The sequence below is a fragment of the Schistocerca cancellata genome, chromosome 3 (assembly GCF_023864275.1).
Source record: "Schistocerca cancellata isolate TAMUIC-IGC-003103 chromosome 3, iqSchCanc2.1, whole genome shotgun sequence".
In the NCBI taxonomy this organism is placed as follows: Eukaryota; Metazoa; Arthropoda; class Insecta; order Orthoptera; family Acrididae; genus Schistocerca; species Schistocerca cancellata.
Window position 1 is genome coordinate 342,392,949 of NC_064628.1, and position 22,582 is coordinate 342,415,530.

The 22,582-nt window shown below is 42.3% G+C and overlaps 1 protein-coding gene across 2 annotated transcripts in view; it reads left to right on the forward strand.

Annotated features, from left to right (window-relative positions):
* Positions 1 to 1,493: 1,493 nt before the first annotated feature.
* Positions 1,494 to 22,582, forward strand: part of LOC126175034 (E3 ubiquitin-protein ligase rnf146) — a 53,820-nt gene continuing 32,731 nt past the window's right edge. For both annotated transcript variants that reach the window (XM_049921536.1, XM_049921535.1), the window contains exons 1-2: positions 1,494 to 1,878; positions 1,955 to 2,203. In XM_049921536.1, coding sequence (XP_049777493.1) covers positions 1,767 to 1,878; positions 1,955 to 2,203 — 361 coding nt within the window. In that variant the 5' untranslated portion in view covers positions 1,494 to 1,766. The remainder of the gene's footprint in view (positions 1,879 to 1,954; positions 2,204 to 22,582) is intronic.

Genomic DNA, 22,582 nt, shown 5'->3' on the forward strand with positions numbered 1-22,582 from the left:
ACTTTATTGCAGTAATCTGGAGGTTTATTGTGGCATACAACCAAAGGACAATATCGGGTATCTAATGCTCCTGAGGACTTAGTGAGAAGATAAGTGGTGAGTATAGAAAATTCTAACAGGAAACTTACAACTGACAATGGTACTCATGCTAACTCCTTTCTGAATATTTACTGCAGAAGACTATCACTTGCATTAGTACAGTGACGAACAACTGATGTGAAGTTCTTCCAGAATTTCTCCCAAACAAAACAAAAAAAATTGGAAGTGCAGTGTTTGGATTTCAGTAGGATAAGACCTTAGTTTCATATGTTCTTTGTAAAAACTGTGCTGTACATGACATAGCGACACTGGATGAAGAAACACACAAACCTGAAATCATAACTGAGTACAACATGACAAAAGGTGTAGTTGACGTTGTAGCTAAAATGTGTGCCTGATATTCCATTTCAAGAACTACAAAGTGATGGCCATTGGCTACTTTTTCCTTTTTATGGACATTGTCGGAATTAATATGCAAACTAATTGTCTGTGAAAAGTGTTATGAAAGTGAACATATGTCAGAAAACCGGCTAGATTGTTATTTAATGAACTAAAAGAGAAAAAACATATGTTATAAATGTTGAAGATAGTGAATATGAACTGCTTTCTTCAATAAGTATAATAATCTGTTTAAGACAAGTTTGTTTTTACTGACAAATGACCATGTTGTAGTAAATTTTACAACGTGCGTCTAATCGAGTGACAACAGTAGGCGCGCCAGTCAGAGGGTTAAGCATGCTCTAAACAACACTATCGTTGCAATGGATAGCAACGACAATGCATTACCTGAAATTGCGTGATGTTTCTAGTAGACACAACACATTGACACAACCTGATACACGTGTCGACGTCTGCCTCGTTTGCGACCTCAAAGCGATGAAATAGGGTTGAAACTTCCGTGCCACAATAACAAAGGTATGATGCAAGAGTCCTGGGCTGGCAAGCACTTATCTTTATTTATTGCTGTAATACTGAACAAAATTTAGTTCACGTATCTCACAGATACGTACGCGACTAACAAGGAGTTAAAAACGTCTTATTGCCGCCATCAGACCTGTAGACTACATTATACAGAGGAATAAGACACGAATCAATATACATGGTAGGTAAATATCATGGTGAAATACAGCCAGACATTCCCTCGAAGCCCAGGTTCCACATACTTCAGACGAATAAAAAGTTTATAAGCACCGTATTCGGATGTGATTTAATCATGGATCGTTCTTTCTCCGAATACAAGTTCGAGATAACTATTATTGTAAATGTGGCGGAATAACAGTAGGTAATATCACTGACATATTTTATGAACGTTAACTGTACGCAAATCAGTAAACCGATTTCATTCAACAACTAATACGATGTGATCAACCATTTCCAACTACTCCACTCCATGAAAATAATATCGCAATTTTAAAACTAATTATGATATTCATTGATAAATGCGACATTACTCCGTAAATCTCCAAAACTCTGAGAGAAGGATATATGGCCTTCGGACCAAAAGTCATAATAATTATTAATAAGATCCGTTGACCGTTATGTTGTGATGTAATATCTTTGACTTTGGGTGTTATGTTTTCGTTCGAGTGAAAGAGGTGTATCTCAACGGGTTATTATGAAAACAAATGTTATTGTCGTTTCGTGTTAAGGGGTGTAGCTGTTAAATTGTAAACGCGTGGGTGTCCTGAAGGTGGCGCTCATGCGGTCTATCTAGTCATAAACTGAAAATGGCTGAGGGTGGCACGTCTGCTGAGACAAATAAAATAAAGATGTCAGCGAAAGAAGAGGACAAAGAAGAGCGCGCAGCAGCAACTGGAAATAAAGAACAAGTATTTGAAGGTAACGAGTTTGTGTTCTACTTTCGACGAAATTGGTAAGTAAGTAGATACTAATTTTTATTTGCTGTCGATTTCAGGCCCGCAGATTCCAGAATGTGCAGTTTGTCTCCAAACCTGTATACACCCCGCCCAGCTTCCTTGTGGACATATCTTCTGCTTTCTTTGTGTAAAGGGTGTTGCCAATCAGAGCAGAAAATGTGCAATGTGCCGTCAGGAAATTCCACCTGATTATTTGGAAAAACCTCAGCTTGTCGAAGTCAGTGGACTAGAAAAGGAGGTTGTTAGCTTCGATGATGGGTACCAGTGGTTTTATGAAGGAAGGAATGGTGAGTAATGGTTTCGGTGTTTGACATCAATTTTCACTGTCACAGAATACTGATAGATAGTAATTAACATTCCATACAAACACACGATAGAGAAGGATAGTACAGCGTCTTAATTTGGAGTCTCGTCGTTTTAAATGCTTTGGTAACACGGAGATTGTCTTAGATTCATACACCAACAAGGAAATTAAGAAAACCAATAAGAATGAAAGTAAAATATTCACATCAGATACAAGAAAAACATTCCAAATCTACTGAAACGCGCCAACCCCATCTGTCCATTCGTTGAAGTACGTCGTAAGGTTGTCTGAAATGCTTTTGTGTGTATTTATCCGTTTACTAAAAATTAATTGTTGTATGTTTTGTTGAATATATTTCAGTCATTTCTCGTGTCTGGTGGCTTAGAACGCTTTGCTTATTAGAGCTACATAGACGAAGCGGAGATGCTATCCTTTGAGAAGGAATATGTTTTATGTTGTGCTCTTTACTTTAAATCTTTTATAAATTTTCACTGACACACTGTTGTGTGTGAAATAAAGCATAGCCTGAAGTCCATTTTACATTATAAGGTGATGGGTTGGTTGGGAGTTTGTGAAACCGACAAATGTGTCAGAACAGTCTTCACATATGTTATTACATAGTTGCATATTCTCCAAATCGTCCGATGAAAGTCGTGACGTGTTTGACCTTCAAAAATACTTAGTCTGACAATACCACGTGTGTGCTTTGTCCATGGTGCCATCAAAACAGTCTTGAATCAGTCATCAGAATCCATTATGGAGAAAATATGTGCCATGGCAAGTATTAGAGTTGAGTGTGGCATCACGTGTTGTCTTCACCAATTCATAATTAAAATGTCGTGTTCCAGCTTAAGCTAGACATCTTACCTATGCTGCAGATGAGCCTTTCACCACAACCTGCATTCCAAAACAAAATAGATATTTTCAGTGTTTTATGTTACTGTTGGCACACAATTGTCATCACACATCATAGCATCGTTACATCATTGTCCAAAACTGATGTCTGGAAACAGCCGACCCAACATTTAAACATAGGTTTAGGCTTTAGTAAGGGTTGCAGGTTCTAAGGAATCACTGTCACATTGCATATGGAATTTGCAGCTGAGTTAGCTCTCATTTTATCATAATGTACAGTGAAACCCTCAAATAAAAAACTGTGTCCAGTGGTGGGAAGAAAGCAGAAATCACACCCGTCAACAGGTAGGTAAGCAGCAGTGATCCACAAAAATACTGTCCAATCTCATTGACATCTATCTGTTATAGAATCCTAGAACATAATCTGAACTCAGACATAATTAGGTATCTCAAACGCAATGAACTCCATGCCAACCAGTATGAATTCCGAAAGGGTTGGTCATAGAAACTCAATTGTAATTTTTCTTGTGTAAAATCTTGAAAGCCATGGATCAACACAGCCATGTGGGTGCAGTTGATCTTGACGTCCAAAAAGCATTTGACCCATTACCAAACCAATAATGTGCAATTACGTTGTTGTGGTCTCCTTTCCAAAGATTGGTTTGATGTAACTCTCCATGCTGTATTCAAGCTTTGATCGCTCTCTACAATTTTTAACCCCGCGCTTCCCTCCATTACCAAGTTGACAATTCCTTCACATTTCAGAGTGTGTCCCATCAAACAATCCCTTCTTTCATTCAAGTTCTGCAATAAATTTATTTCTTTTATCTGCAGTTCAGTTCAGTACTTTCTCACTAGTTATGTGAAAAACCACAATTCTTCTATAGAAACCTATTTCAGAAGCTTCTATTCTCTTTTTGTCTGAACTGCATATTGTCGCCGTTTCACTTCCTTTCAAGGCTACAGTTCAGACAAATATATTCAGATAAGACTTAGTAACGTTTTACATTCAGTGTTAACAAATTCCTCATTTTAAAAATGCTTTCTGTGCTGTAGCCAGTCAGGGTTTTATATAGTGTCTGCGTTGGGCATCATCAGTATTTTGCCATCCAAATAGAAAAAATATCTAGGGTAATGCGGGTATTTGTTAACTAGGGGTAATTGGGAACAGCAGGTATAATTTTTTTTTTGGTGACATTAGGTGTAATTGTAGTCAGAATTGTTTTCAGCCACCATTTTTTATTGTGACATCACTTCCCTCTCTTTGTTGTTGTTGAATTTTGTTAATTGTTGAGCTTTTTATGTTGCTTTAACTACCAGTTCGTCAGCTCCAGATTTCTGAAGAAAGAAAATTGTACTTTTTTCTGTTATCTATTGGTAAGGTAAACACATTTATGGTCCACTCAATTATTTTATGAGTCCCAAGTGAGATTATAATAATGGAATTACTTAATTTCGAGATAAATGAGAACCATTGCATGTTTACGTTTATCACATAAGAATTACAAAGTTGGTAATTGGGTACAGATAGTGAGTTGAGATTTAGAATGATATAATTATGATATTCCATATCAGATTTTGTAAACTGCCAAGGACTTACAGGGTGTCCCACTCGAAAGAGACCCCACAAACGAACATTTACTTGAATTAGCCTTAAAGGCTTTGCATAAAAATCAGGAAATGAAATGAACATGTCATACCTTGTTCACGGAGAAATAAAGATGAATCACAAAAGGTGCTGGAAGTGACCACCCTCAACTTCTAAACACAGTTGAACACGACGCTGCAGATTCTCAAAACATTGCTGCCAGAACCTCTGGTGTCAATACTTGGATTTCACAGATGATGTTCTCGCATAAATCCTCCAAGTTGCAAGGTTTGTTCCTGTAGATCTTGCCTTTTAGGCCACACCAGAGAAAAACAGTCAGGTGGTGTTGAATCAGGTGACTTGGGCCACATTTCTTTTGAAATTATTCTTCTGGTTGAAAATGGTTCAACCTCAGCCATGGTCACTCAAGGCATGTGGCACTGTCATGTTGGTACCAGCCAAAGGTAAGTTCCTCATCGTCCAGCTTGTTCACAAATGCCTGGAACATTTTGATGTCAACTGGACTTGCCACAGTAGACTCGAAAAAACGGATGATGCGACACTGTGATATTGCACAGAACACGCCAATCTTTGAATCCAGCAGTTACTAGACCAGTGCATGTGGATTCTGTGAGTTAACATAGCCAGAGAGGTGGAACCATGTGTACTGCAATATTCCTGTCCTCTGAGCAATAAATTGTTGAAAGAAACGGCAAAATTTAATGCATCTGTGTTTGTCATTGACATTCAGTTCCTGAACAACTGTAAACCTGTATAGTTACATACTGGCTTTCTTTGCAATACTGTGACGTGTACTCTGTGATATTCAATATTCCTGAGATAAAAGTCGAACATACTTTGCAAGAGAAGCAAACAACCATTGTTTCATGTCAGTCAATTTTTCTGCCAATAATGGCGGCTATACCCCACCATGAAGATCCTATTCCAATGCTCTCCATCTTGTTCACTGTCTTTTGTATGCTGCATTTAGACAGTATATATTAGTCACTAAACCATTCGAAAAACATTTGCTGATATGTCTTAATGGAACCAGTAATCCAATATTGTTTCGCAAGAAACATGCGCTCTTCAACATTGTCACTAAACATGAACACTGAGGTCCTGCCCCAGCAATGTGCAGAAACACTTTTGCATCAAATGATGTTGCAAAGTGTGGTGGTGCCACGTTAAACGCACAAATTACACAGTGCAGTTGCTACATGTTTGTGGGACCCCTTTCGATTGGAACACCCTGTGCATTAAGAAGCGTCCACATTGCTGTTACATTATAAATGATATGTCAAAGGCTGTGCATGATGATGTAAATACTGTAAGTTAAAACATTTAGGGAAGCAGAAGCAGCAAATGATGACCCAAAATCAGCCCTATACCACTAAGTTAAAGGGTGGAAATTATATTTTTCTGAGAATCCAGAATTAAAGAATAAAAAAAAGAAATTAAATCTGACACTTTTTACAGGATTTGCATGTTTTTATTCTAATTTCTTCTTAAGGCCAGAGACTACCACTGAATCAGTTAGGCCTTGAGCATCCTCGAGCTACTCCTCAACATATTGAAGCTACACTGTTTAACAGCTCATTCAGAAATGTGACATCCATGTGAGACAAAGGTATTTAAGTCATTTGTACACAGTATGTTAAACAGTTACAATATTATGAAAAGGATAGATTGCTACCTACCATATAGTGGAGATGTTTAGTTGCAGACAGCTGCAACTAAAAGAGTGCTTAATAAGTAGCTTTCGGGCAAAAGGCTTTCTTCTGAATTAGACAACATAAACACATATGTTTATGCAAATGCAACTCACACACGTGACCACTGTCTCTGATTGCCAAGGCCAGATTACAAGCTACTGCACATGATGTGAGAAGCATAGGAGTGGGAACGGTAAAGTGCTGCTTGTGGGAGCATAAAGGTACAAGGTGGAGAGAGAGGACGACAGCTAGGTGCGGTCGGTAGGTTAGGTGTAGGAGGGGGTTGGGGGCAGTGGGAAAGGAGAGAAGTAGAACGACTGTCAGCGTATTTGTGGAATAGAAGCCTCTGTAGTACTGGAGTGGGAACAAGGAAGGGGAAAATGATTGAAGTGCAATGACAAATGAATATTGAGGTTAGGAGGGTTACTGACATGTAGGGTATATTGCAGGGAGAGCCTTTACAATTCAAAAAGCTAGAGTTGGTGGGAAGGATCCAGATGGCACAGGCTGTGAAGCAGTCATCAAAATTAAGACCATTGTAGTGGGTAGTGGGCTCAGTAACTGGGTGGTCCAGCTGCTTCTTGGCCACAGTTTGTCGGTGGCCATTCGTGCAGAGAGACAGCTTGTTGTTTGTCACACACATGTAAAACACAGCACAATGGTTGCAGCTTAGCTTCTGGATCACATGACTAGTGTCACTGGAAGCATTGCCTTTGATGGGGTTGGTGATGCTTGTGACTGTACTGGACTAGGTGGTGGTGTTGGTGGTGGGAATGGGAGGGTGTATGCTACAGGTCTTGAATTTAGGTCTGTTACTTGAGACATGAGGCAAGAGGTTGGGGGCATAGCTTATATAGAGGTGGATGACTATATCGTGTAGGTTTGGTGGGTGAAGGAGTACTGCTGTGGGAGGGTTGGGAACGATAGTGGGTAGGACATTCCTCATTTCAGGGCATGATAAGAGATAGTCGAAACCCCGATGGATAATGATTCAGTTGCTGCAGTCCTGGGTGGTACTGAGTCATGAGAGGAGTGCTCTTCATGCCCAGTCAGTAGGATATTGGGAGGTAGTGGGTGACTAGAGCAGTAAGGCACAGAAGATCTGCTCCTGTACAAGGTTGGGAACGTAATTGCAAGAGTGACTGTTGTGATGGCCACGGGTGGCTAGCTGTATCGAAGGGAGTGGGTGGCTTCTATCAAAGTGGAGATATTGCTGGTCATCAGTAGGTTTGATATGGACAGAGGTTCTGATGTAGCCATCTTTATGATGGAGGTCAACATCGAGGAAGGTGGCTTGTTTTGTTCAGGATGACCAGGTGAAGCGAATGAGGGAGAAGGTGTTGAGGTTCTTGAGGGATGTTGATAGATCATAAAGATGTTATCAGTTGGTCTGAACCAGGTGAGGGTTTTAGGATTCTGGATAGTTAGGAAGGATTCCGCTAGATTGCCCAAAATAGGTTGGCATAGGATAGTTCCATGTGTGCCCATCACCATACCCCCGATTTGTTGGTAGGTGGTGCCTTCAAAGGAGAAGTAATTGTGGGTGTGCAGAGGCCAGACTAACTCATGGTTTCTGGAGAGGGGCAGCAACTTTTTCAGCAGTTGGAACTATAACAATCTGGCCTTGTTACATAGCCTTGCTGTGTTGGTACTGCAGACGGCTGAAAGCAAGGGGAAACTACAGCTGCTATTTTAGCGAGGCCAGTGCAGCTCTTCTGTTCAAAATTGTTAGAGCTGCTACTGCGGGAAAGGTTGCTGCCCCTCTTCAGGAACCATGAGTTAGTCTGGCCTCTGCACAGACACCCCTTCATTGTGGTTGTATGGCTTTCCACATCATTGAGGCTCTCAAGCCATCCCACCCCTCCTTGGCAAGAGTGGTGGTTCATGGGGGAGAAACTTACTATGTACCTAAATTGAATACTAACAGCCTCTCTGGAAAGAGGTGTTTTTGTGTAACTGCTTACATTTTAATTTTTTCTTATATGAAGGGGGGTCGAAAATTTTCTAGCCTAACAAATAAAGAATGACAGAAATTTCATAATACCAATTTATTTTTCAATATAATACACGTGTACAGTAATACACTTGCGACCACACTCATCTGACTTCTGCAAACCATTCAAATAAAAGGTCTTCGATTTCGAGTCCAGGTGTTCACAGCATCAATCACTGCATCATCATTGTAAAATCGTCGTCCTTTGAGGTCTTTTTTTAGGTTTGGGAAAAGAAAACAGTCTGATGGAGTCAAATTGGAGAATATTGATGATGTAACAATTTGAACCCACAGTCATGCGGAGTTTCTAGTGTTGCAAGGTCTTTGTGCACCGGTGTGTTGTGCTGATGCAAAAAGAACTCTGTGTACCAATTTTCTCTTCTCTCAAATGGCACAGGAGGGTGCAGTAGTACGATGCATTGATAGTTATGCTCTTTTGCAAGTAATCCACTATAATTACCCCTTTCTGCATCCTAGAACACCAATGCCATCACCTTACCAGCTGCTTTTTGCTCCCAGAATTTTTTTTTATGGGGATGAAGGATGTTTCCATTGTTTTGTTTTGTCTCAGGATGAAAGTGGTGAACCCATGTTCCATCCATTGTCACATACCTTGCAAGAAACCCGTCTTCATCTGCATCAAGCACAAACTCCTGTCTCTGATCTGCATTTAAGTCTTTCGGGACCCACTAAGATAAAACTTTCCGCGTTCCCGAAATACCCGCAACAATGTCATAAACACGCCCACGGGAGATTCCAAGTGTGGTTTCAATGAGCTGCAACGTTGTTCAATGATCCTGCAAAATTGTGTTGGGAATTGCAGTCATTGTTCCATCAGTGACAATGGTGACAGGCTTTCTACTCCTTGTCACATTTTCCACACTTGTTCTTCCACATTTGAAGTCGGACACCCAGTTTTTCACTATTGTATGAGACAGAGCACTGTCCTTGAGTGTGTTCCGCATGTCCTCTGCAATTTCCTTGGGCATCACTCCCTTCAAATGAAGATATTCAATCACAGCACAGTTCTTCATTCTCTCTACTTGCTTACACTACAGTACACAATGCATCCTAATGGCAAAACTAACAAAGCTGGAGCCGTGAAATTTGACATGCGTCCCCCACACAGGGTCACCATAAAAGTAGGTGGTGGTGTTTGTACGAGACATTACAGTAACTATCTCGGGCTAGAAACTTTTTGACCGCCACTCGTATTGTGAGTAATACGTTTTAGATGCTATGCATACACCATTTACACGATATATGTGTTGTCGGAGAGACCGATCCTAAAAGAAATTTGCATATATTTTATAACATTTCCATAACTGATGGAAGATAGCTTCATTAGGGTCTCAGTCTGTGAAGTAGTAATGAGCTTATGTCCATGGATCTGTAGAGGCTCTCTCACAAAGTATGTTCACACAAATGCTTGTGATTCATTCTGTTGCAGCCCAGATGAAACCTTGAAACCCCATCAGCAAAGTGATCATATGACTCATTTGCCTCCAAATGAGAAATTTAAAAAAATACTGTTGTAAATTAACACAAACAAGTAACAGGACCTCGAAATGTCAGATGTTTACGAAGTAATAAACAATGAAAAAATGGATTTATGTTGAACAGCTGTATCCTACCTTACATGCATTGAAACTTCGTAGTAAACACTGCATAAATTATATTGCTGGACTAGACATAATTTTAAGTTAATGATCTTTTTTATGACATGTCTTGATTCTTTTAGGCTACTAAAAAATTAAATTTATGGTGCAACTTGTCTTTGTTGTTCTGAGAAAATAAAATTTAAAAAAGCAGAGGAATTTGTCATGCTGTAGAATTAAACCCAAATTGTGAATAAATGAGCCACAGCAAACCAGGGGTCAACTGAAAACTGGGATCCAACTCGTCGACTTGGATCAATGACATCATTTTGAATCATAGATATTAGTTTGTTTGTTTTCGAACTGTAGGTAATAAATTCGTTATCTTCTGTGGCAAAGTGTCATTATCGAAATTAAAATAAATGAATGTATTATTAAGAGATACATGTTGTGTATGCTCTTTGTTGCTTGTGGTGTACACATTTTGAATTATACCTTTGTCTGATGGTCAGTCATTCCAACTGCTGTTTCCTCTGCAGCTGATTCGTATCCTGCACTATGTAGGTCAATTCAAGAGTTGTATACTAGTAGTAACAAAAGCAAACAATGCGACATACATAATACTGGCATCTTGTAACTCGCTTGAACTATGAAGATTGTATCCTATTCTTCAGTTGACCTATACAGGGTGTTACGAAAAGGTACGGCCAAACTTTCAGGAAACATTCCTCACACACAAATAAAGAAAAGATGTTACGTGGACATGTGTCCGGAAACGCTTAATTTCCATGTTAGAGCTCATTTTAGTTTGTTCTTCCACCTACGCCCAATGTAGCACGTTATCAAGATTTCATATGGGATACTCTACCTGTGCTGCTAGAACACGTGCCTTTACAAGTACGACACAACATGTGGTTCATGCACGATGGAGCTCTTGCACAGTTCAGTCGAAGTTTTCGTACGCTTCTCAACAACAGATTCGGTGACCGATGGATTGGTAGAGGCGGACCAATTCCATGGCCTCCACGCTCTACTGACCTCAACCCTCTTGACTTTCATTTATGGGGCCATGTGAAAGCTCTCGTCTACGCAACCCCGGTACCGAATGCAGAGACTCTTCGTGCTCGTATTGTGGATGGCTGTGATACAATACGCCATTCTCCAGGGTTGCATCAGCGCATCAGGGATTCCATGCGGCGGAGGGTGGATGCATGTATCCTCGCTAACGGAGGACATTTTGAACATGTCCTGTAACAAAGTGTTTGAAGTCACGCTGGTACGTTCTATTGCTGTATGTTTCCATCCCATGATTAATGTGATTTGAAGAGAAGTAATAAAATGAGCTCTAACATGGAAAGTAAGCATTTCCGGACACATGTCCACATAACTGATTTTCTTTTTTTGTGTGTGAGGAATGTTTCCTGAAAGTTTGGCCGCACCTTTTTGTAACACCCTGTATAGGTCAGCTGAAGTACAGGATAAAAAAATTGTTTTTGTTACTTTTTTCACCTTCCCTATCCTTCAGTAGAGCTATATTGGTCAACTGAAGTACAGGATACAAATTTTACATTTTTTGCCTTTTGTCAACTTCACTAGCGCTAGCACCCTATTCTTCAGTTGACCTATAGTGGTCAACTGGAGTACACGGATGCAAATTTTACATTTAACGGTGTGTGGCGGAGGGTACTTTTGGCGTCACTGTCTGATCTCTGTATCGGCTCTAATTTCTCGAATTTTCTGCTTGTGGTCAATAAGCAAGATGTATGTGGGGGGGAAGTATATGTTGTCCGACTCCTCCTGAAAAGTGCTGTCCCGAAATTTCAGTAGTAAATGTCTCCATGATGCACAACACCTCTCTTCTAACGCATGTCATTGGAGTTTGTTTACCATCTCCCTAAAGCTGTCTCACCAGCTAAATGATCTCTCGACGAAATAACGCTGCTCTTCATTGGATTTTCTCTATGTCCTCTATCAGTCCTACCTGATAGGGATACAAGATAGATGAACAATACTCAAGAATTGGGCGAACAAGTGCCTTATAAGCCACTTCTTTTATGGGTGAGTGACAGTTCCTTAAGATTTTTCCAATGAATCTGAGTGTGGTATCTGCTTTTCCTCCTATCTTTTTTATGTAGTCATTCAACTTAAGGTCGCCCTGGATAGTTACACCTAGATATTTTATGGCAGACACTGTCTCCAGCTTTTTGTCATCAATAGTGTAGCTGTACAGTAGTGGGTTTCTTTTCCTTGTGTGTGCAGTGTGTTACATTTATTTATGTTCAGGGTCAACTGCCAGAGCTTGCACCATTCATCAATTCTCTGCAGTTCATTCTGCAAATTCTTATTATCTTCTGGCATTCCTACTTTGCTATAGACAACTGCATCATCCGCAAATAGCCTTAAAGAGCAACCAACGCTTTCTACTAGATCATTTATATATATTGTAAACGGCAACAGTCTTATCACACTTCCCTGTGGTACTTCAGATGTTAACTTTACAGCTGTCCATTTTGTTCCATTAAGAGCGACGTGTTGAGTTCTATTTGCAAGAAATCTTGAATCCAATCCCAAGTCTGCTCCGATACTCAATAAGCTCATTTTTTTTTTTTCATTAAAAGGCATTGCGGCACAGTGTCAAATGCCTTACTGAAATCAAGGAACATGGTATCAACCTGAGTGCCGTTGTCCACTGCGCTGTGGATCTCATGGAGGAATAGAGCGAGCTGAGTTTCGCAGGATCTCTGTTCGCGAAATCCTTGTTGATTTTTGTAGAGGAGGTGTTCATTTTCGAAAAATATCATAATTGTTGAGCATAAAACATGTTCCATAATTCTACAACAGATTGACATCAGTAATATAGGTCTATAATCATGTGGATCTGTCTTATGGCCTTTCTTAAAAAAAGGGAATGACTTGCGTTTTCTTCCAGTCATTATGTACCTTTCGTTGCTCAAGCACTCTATGATAAATTACTGCTAGAAGGACAGCAAGTTCTTTTGCATAATATTTATACAATTTTATAGGTATCTCATCTGGTCCTGACACCTTTCCACTACTAACCGATAGTAGCTGCTTTCCAATTCCCCTATCAGCTATCTCAGTATCTGCCATTTTGATGTTCATATGGTGATTGAAAGGTGGGACAATGTTACGATCTTCCACAGTGAAACAACTTTGGAAGACCGAATTCCATATTTCGGCCTTCTCCCTCTTATCTTCTGTTTCGGTGTTGGTGTAGTCACGGAGAGAATTGAACAGATGATTTTGCATATGACCAAAATCTCCTAGGTTTTGTGGGTTGAGAACATCTTACTTTCAAAATCATTGAAGACTTCTCTCAGTTCTTTCCTTACGCTCATTTTCGCTTCATTCAGATTTTGTTCGTTATCTAGGTTTTTACTTTCTTGAATCTGAGATGAAGTGCTCTTTGTTTATGTAGTGCTTTTCTAACATGGCTATTAAACCAGGGTGGATCTTTCCCAACCCTTGAAACCTTACTCGGAACATACTTGTGTAGGGCATATTGAATGATGCCTTTGAATTTTTTCCATTTGTTCTTCACATCTTTGTCCTCGTCACTGAATATTTGATGCTGGCTGCTGAGATATTCTGAAATTTGTATGCTGTCACCCTTGCTGAGCAAATATATCTTCCTACCTTTCTTAACATTAGTTGTAGGACCCTTCGTCATATGTGCTGTCATGGCCTCATGATCACTGACATATTCCTCTACATTAACTGATTCGATAAGTTCAGGTCTGTTTGTTGCCAGGAGGTCTAAGACATTACCCTCATGAGATGGTTCTCTATCTACTCAGGGTAATTTTCGGACAAGACATCCAGAACAATGCCACATGAATCCCTGTCTCTGGCCCCCCTGCAGGTCTGGGTGTTAGAATAGGCCCAAGGTATTCCTGCATGTCGTAAGAGGCGACTAAAACTAGTCTCTCACATTTCGGCCTTTATGTGATGGTCCCCTGTAGGGTTGGACCTCCAGTTTCCAAAATTTTCCCGAAAAGCGAGCCAATCGGGGAATGGTGCCTTACGAGGTGCATCATGTCCATCATGCACTGAGACCTATCACATCCTTCGTTGAGGTGCATCTGCACTTCTGCTCATTCTCCAACTGCTGGGCGAGGTCATCCTTCTGGGTGCGCATTTTGCCATCAACTATGCAGTATCATTTTCTATGCTGCTGATGATAATGGACTTGTTTGCTTGGTTGCACCTGATATCCAGCACGCTAGCCAGTCCACTGTGGTGGGGCCGCCATGTACCCAGTTGGTTGTAGCCCCCTGACCACACAAGGATCGCTGTACTGATGCCTGTGCTGTTAACTCCCCACGTATGGCGAGGAGTAGATGCCCGTCACCCTGGGGCATTGGGACTTCCAGCAATGGCCATCCTGCCAGGTGGCCTTTGCTGCAGCTGGGTGGTGCCCATGGGGACGGTCCCTGGTCGGAGTGGGTGGCATCAGGGCGAATGACACACGATGAAGTGTAGTACATCATCTCTTGCTGGTGGTCAAACACCAGCAATCTCTAAGCGTTCACAGGCTCAATTCAACACACAGAAGTACGACCCCAAATTGTTCCCCTCCCTGGCCACACCATGGGAGGAACGTCAGGCTAAGGATGGCAGCGGCTCTTATTCACTCCGGTACCTTGTATGTTCGAGAGCTGATGGGGAATCTTTCTTGACAATGAAGCCTCAATTTTTTGTTGAGCATTTAGAGGACAAGTTTTCGGAGGTGGGGGGCTTGTCCAAAATGAGATCTAGGACAGTCTTGATCAAAACAGCATCCTCCGTCCAGTCATGGGTGATACTCTCTTGTGACAAGCTGGGGGATGTTTCTGTAACTGTCACACCCCATAAGAGCTTAAATATGGTCCAGGCTATCGTATTTCGCAGGGACCTTCTTTTGCAGTTTGATGATGAGCTGCATGCCAATTTAGAGCAGTGAGGTGTACATTTCGTTCGGTGTGACCCCCTGGCCTTCGAGGGTGATACAGTACCCAGGAAGGTCAAGGTGATAGTGTACCGCTGTGATGTAAAGTCCTATATCCCTCCCCCAATGCAGTGCTTTAAATGCTGGAAGTTCGGCCATATGTCTTCCCGATGTACTTCCAGTGTCACATGTCGAGATTGCGGATACCCATCACATCCCAATACTCCATGTGCCCCACCTCCCATCTGTGTCAACTGCAGAGAACACCATTTGCCTTGCCTGCCTGACTGCAGGATCTCCAGAAAGAAAGGAAAATCATGGAGTACAAGGCACTGGACTGACTGACCTATATTGAGACTAAGAGGAAATTTGAATGCCTACATCCTATACGTATGACATCGTCTTACATCGCCGCTACAACAGTTCGAGCCCCATCAACTCCGCCAACCCCACTCACCTCTCAGAGCCGGAAGACTACATGTGCCCCCTTGATGGAGGGGGGCACTTCCCTTCCTGTTGGTCCTGCTCCCCCACCCCCCACCCCAGTGCTGCGCCAGAGAAGTGTAAGTCTTCTTTGGCTCCTCTCATTAGGAACGGGTCCCTTGGGTCACTCCCTTCCCAGGTTTTTGCTAGTGGGAGAGATGACACCTGCCAGTGGCTGAAGAGCTCAAAAGCAGCTGGTTGTAGGGTTTAATGCTCATCCTCAGTCCCAGAGACTGAATCAGTGAAGTCCTCCCAGCCAGGGAAACTCAAGGAGCAGCAAGAGAAATCCAAAAAGAAGATCCCCAAGACCAAGGGAATTGCAGTGGCACTACACCACTGCTATCTATAAGCTCTGTGTCTGTGGATGAGGTGGAGATTCTGGTGTCCGCTCAGGACCTAGATACCGCCAGACCCTCAGACACAATGGATATAGACTGCTCAGGCAATAAGTCGATGGCAGCAGGTGACCCTGAGGTGTAAACTAACTCATTGAATGTTCCATGTCTTCCCAGTCACAGGATGACATCATCCTCCAGTGGTATTGTGGCTCTTTTTTCACTGCCTGGCTCAGCTATGGCAACTGTTGAACTTTCCACCTGCTTTCTGCATTGCCCTCCAGGAAACCTGGTTCCTGGTAGTGCAGACTCCTGCCCTCCATGCGTATAAGGGATATTACAGGAACCATAGCGACTATAATTGAGTGTCAGGTGGAGTTAGCGTTTATGTCCTAAACTCAGTCTGTAGTGAAATTGTGCCTCTTCAAACCCCTCTTGAAGCTGTGGCTGTCAGAATAAGGACGACTCAGGAAATAACTGTCTGCAATGTATATCTTCCTCCAAATGGTGCAGTACCCCTGAATGTATTAGCCGCACTGATTGATCAACTTCCTGAGCCTTTCCTACTTTTGGGAGATTTTAACACCCATAACCCCTTTTGGGGTGGCACCGTGCTTACTGGCCGAGGCAGAGATGTCGAAACTTTACTGTCTCGGTTTGATCTGTGCCTCTTAAATACTGGGGCCGCCACACATTTCAGTGTGGCTCATGGTAGTTACTCGGCCATTGATTTATCAATTTGCAGCCCAGGACTTCTCCCATCTATCCACTGGAGAGCACGTGACGATCTGTGTGGTAGTGACCACTTCCCCATCTTCCTGTCGGTGCCCTGGCGTCAGGCCCAGGATGCCTGCCCAGATGGGCTTTAAACAAGGCAGACTAGGAAACTTTCACCTCTGCTGTCACCGTTGAATCTCCCCCACATGGGAACATCGATGTGATGGTTGAGCAGGTGACTACAACAATCCTTTCTGCTGCAGAAAATGTGATCCCTCGCTGTTTAGGGTGCCCCTGGCGAAGGCAGTCCCTTGGTGGTTACCGGAAGTTGCTGAAGCAATTAAGGAACATCGACAAGCTCTACAGCAGCATAAGCCTCACCCTTCCATGGAGAACCTCATAGCCTTCAAACAGTTCCGTGCCCGCATTCGTCAACTTATCAGATGATGGAAGCAAAAGTGTTGGGAGAGATACGTCTCGACCATTGGGTACCATACGTCACCTTTCCAAGTCTGGACAAAGATCAAACGTGTTTTCAGGTACCAGACCCCAACAGGTGTTCCCGGTGTTAACATAAATGGCATGTTATCTTTCGATGCAATCACGATTGCCGAGCACTTTGCTGAGCACTATGCTCGAGCCTCTGTGTCAGAGAATAGCCCCCCATACGTTTGCACTCTCAAACGACAGCTGGAAGGGAAAGTCCTCTCGTTCACTACATGCCGCAGTGAATCCTATAATTTCGCACTTACAGAGTGGGAGCTCCTCATTGCCCTTGCACATTGCACCGACACTGCTCATGGGCCAGATCGGATACGCAGTCAGATGATTAACCATCTCTCATCTGACTAGAAGCGACATCTCTTGATCATCTTCAACTGGATCTGGTGCGATGGCGTCTTTCCATCAAGGTGGTGGGAGAGCACCATCATTCCAGTGCTCAAACCAGGTAAAAACCTGCTTGAGGTGGATAGCTATCGGCCCATAAGCCTCACCAATGTTCTTTGTAAGCTGCTGGAACGTATGGTTTGTCGGCGGTTGGGTTGGGTCCTGAAGTAACATGGCCTACTGTCTCTATGTCAGGGCGGCTTCCACCAGGGTTGCTCTACCACTGATAATCTTGTGTCCCTCAAGTCTGCCATCCAAATAGCCTTTTCCAGACGCCAAAATGTGGTTACCGTCTTTTTTTATTTACGAAAAGCATGTGACATGACCTGGAGACATCATATCCTTGCCACATTATATGAGTGGGGTCTCCGAGGCTCGCTCCAGATTTTTATCCAAAATTTCCTATCGCTTCGTACTTTCCATGTTCAAGTTTTGGTGCCTGCCATAGTTCCCCCATATCCAGGAGAAAGGGGTCCCACAGGGCTTGTATTGAGTGTATCTCTATTTTTAGTGGCCATTAATGGTCTAGCAGCAGCTGTAGGGCCGCCCGTCTCACCTTCTCTGTATGCAGACGACTTCTGCATTACGTACTGCTCCTCCAGTACTGGTGTTGTTCGGTCTAAGGCGCTGCAGTCATGGACTGTGCGGCTGGTCCCGGCGGAGGTTCGAGTCCTCCCTCGGGCATGGGTGTGTGTGTTTGTCCTTAGGATAATTTAGGTTAAGTAGTGTGTAAGCTTAGGGACTGATGACCTTAGCAGTTAAGTCCCATAAGATTTCACACACATTTGAAAATTTTTTTGAACTGGTGTTGTTGAGCGGCGCCTACAGGGAGCCATCCACAAGGTGCAGCCATGGGCTCTAGCCCACGGCTTCCAGTTTTCAGCTGCAAAGTCATGTGTTAGCTCTTCCATTGGCTTCGTACCGTTCAACTGGAACCAGAACTTTATTTAATGATGATCCCCTCACTGTAGTGGAGACATATCGATTCTTAGGACTGGTTTTCAATGCCCAGTTGACTTGGTTTCCTCACCTGCATCAACTTGTGCGGAAGTGCTGGCGGCACCTCAATGCCCTCCGCTGCCTGAGCAACACAAACTGGGGTGCAGATCGCTCTATGCTGCTGCAGCTCTACAGAGTCCTTGTTCAATTCCGCCTTGACTATGGGAGTCTGGTTTATGGTTTGGTGGCACGCTCAGCATTGTGTTTACTCGACCCAGTCCACCATTGTGGCGTTCACGTAGCGACAGGAGCTTTTAGGATGAGTCCGGTGACCAGTGTCTTTGTGGAGGCCGGAGTCCCTCCATTGCAGGTTAGGCATGCACAATTGCTGGCCAGTTACATTTCACACGTTTATAGTTCTCCTGCGCATCTGGATTACTGTATCCTTTTCCCACCAACGGCGGTTCATCTCCCACATCGGCGGCCCAGGTCAGTGCTTCCAATTGCAGTTCGTGTCCGATCCCTTCTTTCCGAACTGGAGTCCTTGCCTTTACCACCTATATTTGAGGTCCATTCACATACACCTCCATAATGTACACCTAGGCCGCGGCCTCACCTGGACCTTTGATATGGCCCTAAGGACTCAGTTAATCCCGTGGATCTCCTCTGCCACTTCCTCTCAGTTCTTGACATGTACCGAGGCCATAAGTGGTTTACACCCATGGGTCAATAGCTGATGATCACGTCAGCTTCACGTATGTCCATGGAGGACATATTGAACAGCATTCCTTGCCTGATGGCTGCAAGTGTTTTCACTGCCGAGCTGGTGTCTGTATCTAGTGCTGTTGAGCACATCCATTCATGTCCTGGGGCGTCGTTTCTTCTGTATACTGACTCCTTCAGCAGCCTACAGCTATCAACCAGTGCTACCCTCATCATGCTTTGGTAGCAACCATCCAGGAGTCCATCTATGCCCTGGAACGGTCCAGTCGTTCAGTAGTGTTTGTCTAGACCCCAGGTCACATCGGAATTCCAGGCAACGAACTTGCTGATAGGCTGGCCAAACAGGCTACGCGAAACCGCTTATGGAGATTGGCTTATCTGCAACTGACCTGCATTCAGTACCACACTGCAAGGTTTTGCGGCTTTGCAAGATGGAATGGCATAACCTCAGTATGCAGAACAAACTGCTTGCCATTAAGGAGACTACGAATGTGTGGAAGACCTCCACACAGGCCTCGCGCAGGGTCTCTGTGGTTCTCTTTTGTCTCCGCATTGACCACACTTGCGTGACACACGGCTACCTCCTGCGCCGTGATGACCCACCTCAGTGTCGGTGCGGTGCCCAGCTGACAGTACGGACTCTTCAGTTACCGGACTCGTTGCCATTAGTTTTAGCTGACAACGCCTCATTGGCACATTTTATATGTGACAGTGGGCTTTATCATTCTAAATAAGTTTTCGCTCATGTCGTTTGTCCCTTTGTGTTCTCCACGCTAATGCTTTTAGGTTGGATGTTTTAATGTGTTGCAGAGTGGCTGGCTTTTCCTTTTTATTCTCATGGTCAGCCAGGCACAGTCATTTGCTCTCTTGTTTTTATCCCTTCTACCTGTTTCTTGCTTCTCTTTGAGATTTTCTTTTCCTGCTTTGTCCATAGTAGTGTTTGTTGTCCTTCTGTCGTTCTTCTGGTTCTTCCATTGTCCTGTTATTGTGCTGTACATCTCCTTTCTTTTCTTCTCTCCCTTGTGTAATTATTTTACCAGGAACAAGGGACCAATGACCTCACAGTTTGGTCCCTTCCCCCCTTTCTTATAAACAAACCAACCAATCAACCTGTCTCTCGCACCAGTTCTGTTGGCATAACACTCCCAGTCTACACCTGGCAAGTTGAAGTCACCCGCTATTACAACGGCATGATCAGGAAAATTACTAATGATATTCTGCAAGTTCTGTCTTAAGTGCTTTACAATTACAGATCCTGACCCAGGTGATCTATAAAAGCATACAATCACCATTTTTGACCATTCTGTGATACTCAGTTTCACCCAATTAATTCACATCAGAATCTGTGATTACCTCAATAGATTTTACCGAATTTTCTACTGCAATAAACACGCCGCGATCATTGGCAACTAACCTATCCTTACGATAAACATTCCAATCTGAATGTAGGATTTCATTGTCATGGACGTCTGGAACCTTTCCTTGGATCCTCCTACAGTTTTCTTCTTCTTTCATTTCACCCTCTTTGGGGTATGCTGGATCAATCATTTCTTTGTGCGTTGTTCTTTTCTTAGGGCCCAGTATTTCTTCATTCTTTCTGATCTTCTTTTCCTCTCTTCATTTGAGATGAAGGGTTTGGACTTTTGTCTAGGTTTGTCTTGGAGCCTGATGTTTTCATCTTTAGTAATTAATTTAGCTGTTCGATCAACAAGTGAATTTTCTGAAATCTTTAGTTCTGCTAGATCTTTCTCAGTTTCTTTAAACCAGTTGGGTTCCGTTTTTCAGTTACGGAAAAAGTCAAGAATTTGTTTGGTTAATCTGTTGGGATTCATTCTGAGAAAATGACCATAAAAATTTATCCTCCTTTTTCGCATATTAACTGAAAGTTTTTCGATTGAGAGTTTCACTTTTTATGTATATAATCTTATTGTCTTGAAATTTTGGTCCTGTGATTTTGTTTAAAATTTTTCTTTCCTTTAGCTCAAGTTTCTCCATTTGGCCTTTGAAATTCATGTTTAATGTTTCTGCTGCATACAGTGCTTCTGGCTTAATCACTGTAATTTTGGACCCCCACGATAGGGATTTTTTGTTGTATTATTTTTTGTTAGTTGGAAGGCCAGTTCACATTTATTTTTTCTGGATTCCATTGCTTTGCTTTCCCCAGCATTCCAACTAATCCATTCTCCAAGATATTTGAATTCTTTTACTATTTCAATCTTTTGTTCTTGAACTTTGAGGTATTTACATGAGTGCTTGGTGTTTGTCAATATCTTAGTATTTTCAAAGGAGAAGTAAAGACCTATTTTAGCTGCTTGCTTCTTTAGTTCAAGGATTTGCTCCCGTGCTCTTCCATTGTTTCTGCAAACAGGGCCATATCATTTGCAAAAGCAATACAATTTACTTTAAGGTTCTTCTTTTTGCAACCCAGTCTTATACCACTATTAATATTTGTGTTCCATTCTCTGACTACTTTCTGAAGCGCACAATTGAATGGCAACATTGAGAGCCCATCCCCCTGTCGCACTCCTGTTTTTATTTCAAAGGGTTCTGATAATTCGCCCACAAATTTAACTTTCGAAAATGTATTTTTAAGGGTCGCTTTTATAATATTAGTTGTTTTCTTATCCGAACGTATTTCTTCCAGGTCTCATAATAGAGATTCTCTATCAATCAGATCATATGATTTTTTGAAATCGGTGAAGGAGATTACGTATGACTTTGCCCTTGATGTTTGGTATGCCATGATGTTTTTGAGGTTTAGTATTTGTTCCGAACATGATCTACCATTTCTAAAACCTCCCTGGTATTCCCCGATTTGCGAGTTCAATTGCGACTCCTCCCTGTTCAAAAGGACTTCAGAAAGAATCTTACATGTTATATCCAGCAGTGAAATTCCTCTGTAATTGTTGGGGGTCTGTGTTCAAACCTTTCCTGTGGATAGGGTGGATGAGAGCTGTCCTCCATTCTGTGGAGATTTCTTCTTCTTTCCAGATTTTATGAAAACAAACTGAAGGGATGTAATTGCAGTTTTGTCAGCTTTTTTCCATAGTTCAGCCACTATTTGGTTTTCTCCAAATGCTTTGTTGTTTTTAAGTTCTGGAATGACCTGTAGTTCTTCAGTTGTCAGTGCTTCTGAATCCAGCTTCTCACGGTTATTTGGGATGGATTCAAATTTTTAAAGGATGGGTTCACAATTCAAGAGTTTCTCAAAGTATCCTGCTAGTATTTTGCAATTTTCCGCATTATCATGAGCGATGGTCCCATTTACATCTCGAAATTGTTGGGTGTGTGCTTTGTATGTTGGGTGTGTGCTTTGTATCTTGGTAACCATTGTTTGAAAGTTCTGTAAAAGCTTCTTGTGCTGTTTTTAGTAAATTCTTCATCAGTTTGGAGGAGGGTTTTGTTTTCATGTGTCTTCTTAATCCTTTTTATATTTTTTTTTATCTACCAGTTTTCTAACTCTAATGAAATTCATCATTAATCTGCTTTCTTCTGCAGTTTTGCGATGCCTGTTTTCTTGTTTCAATAAGGGCATCACATTCCAGCAACCACCAGGCATGTTTTTTACTTTTTATGTTAG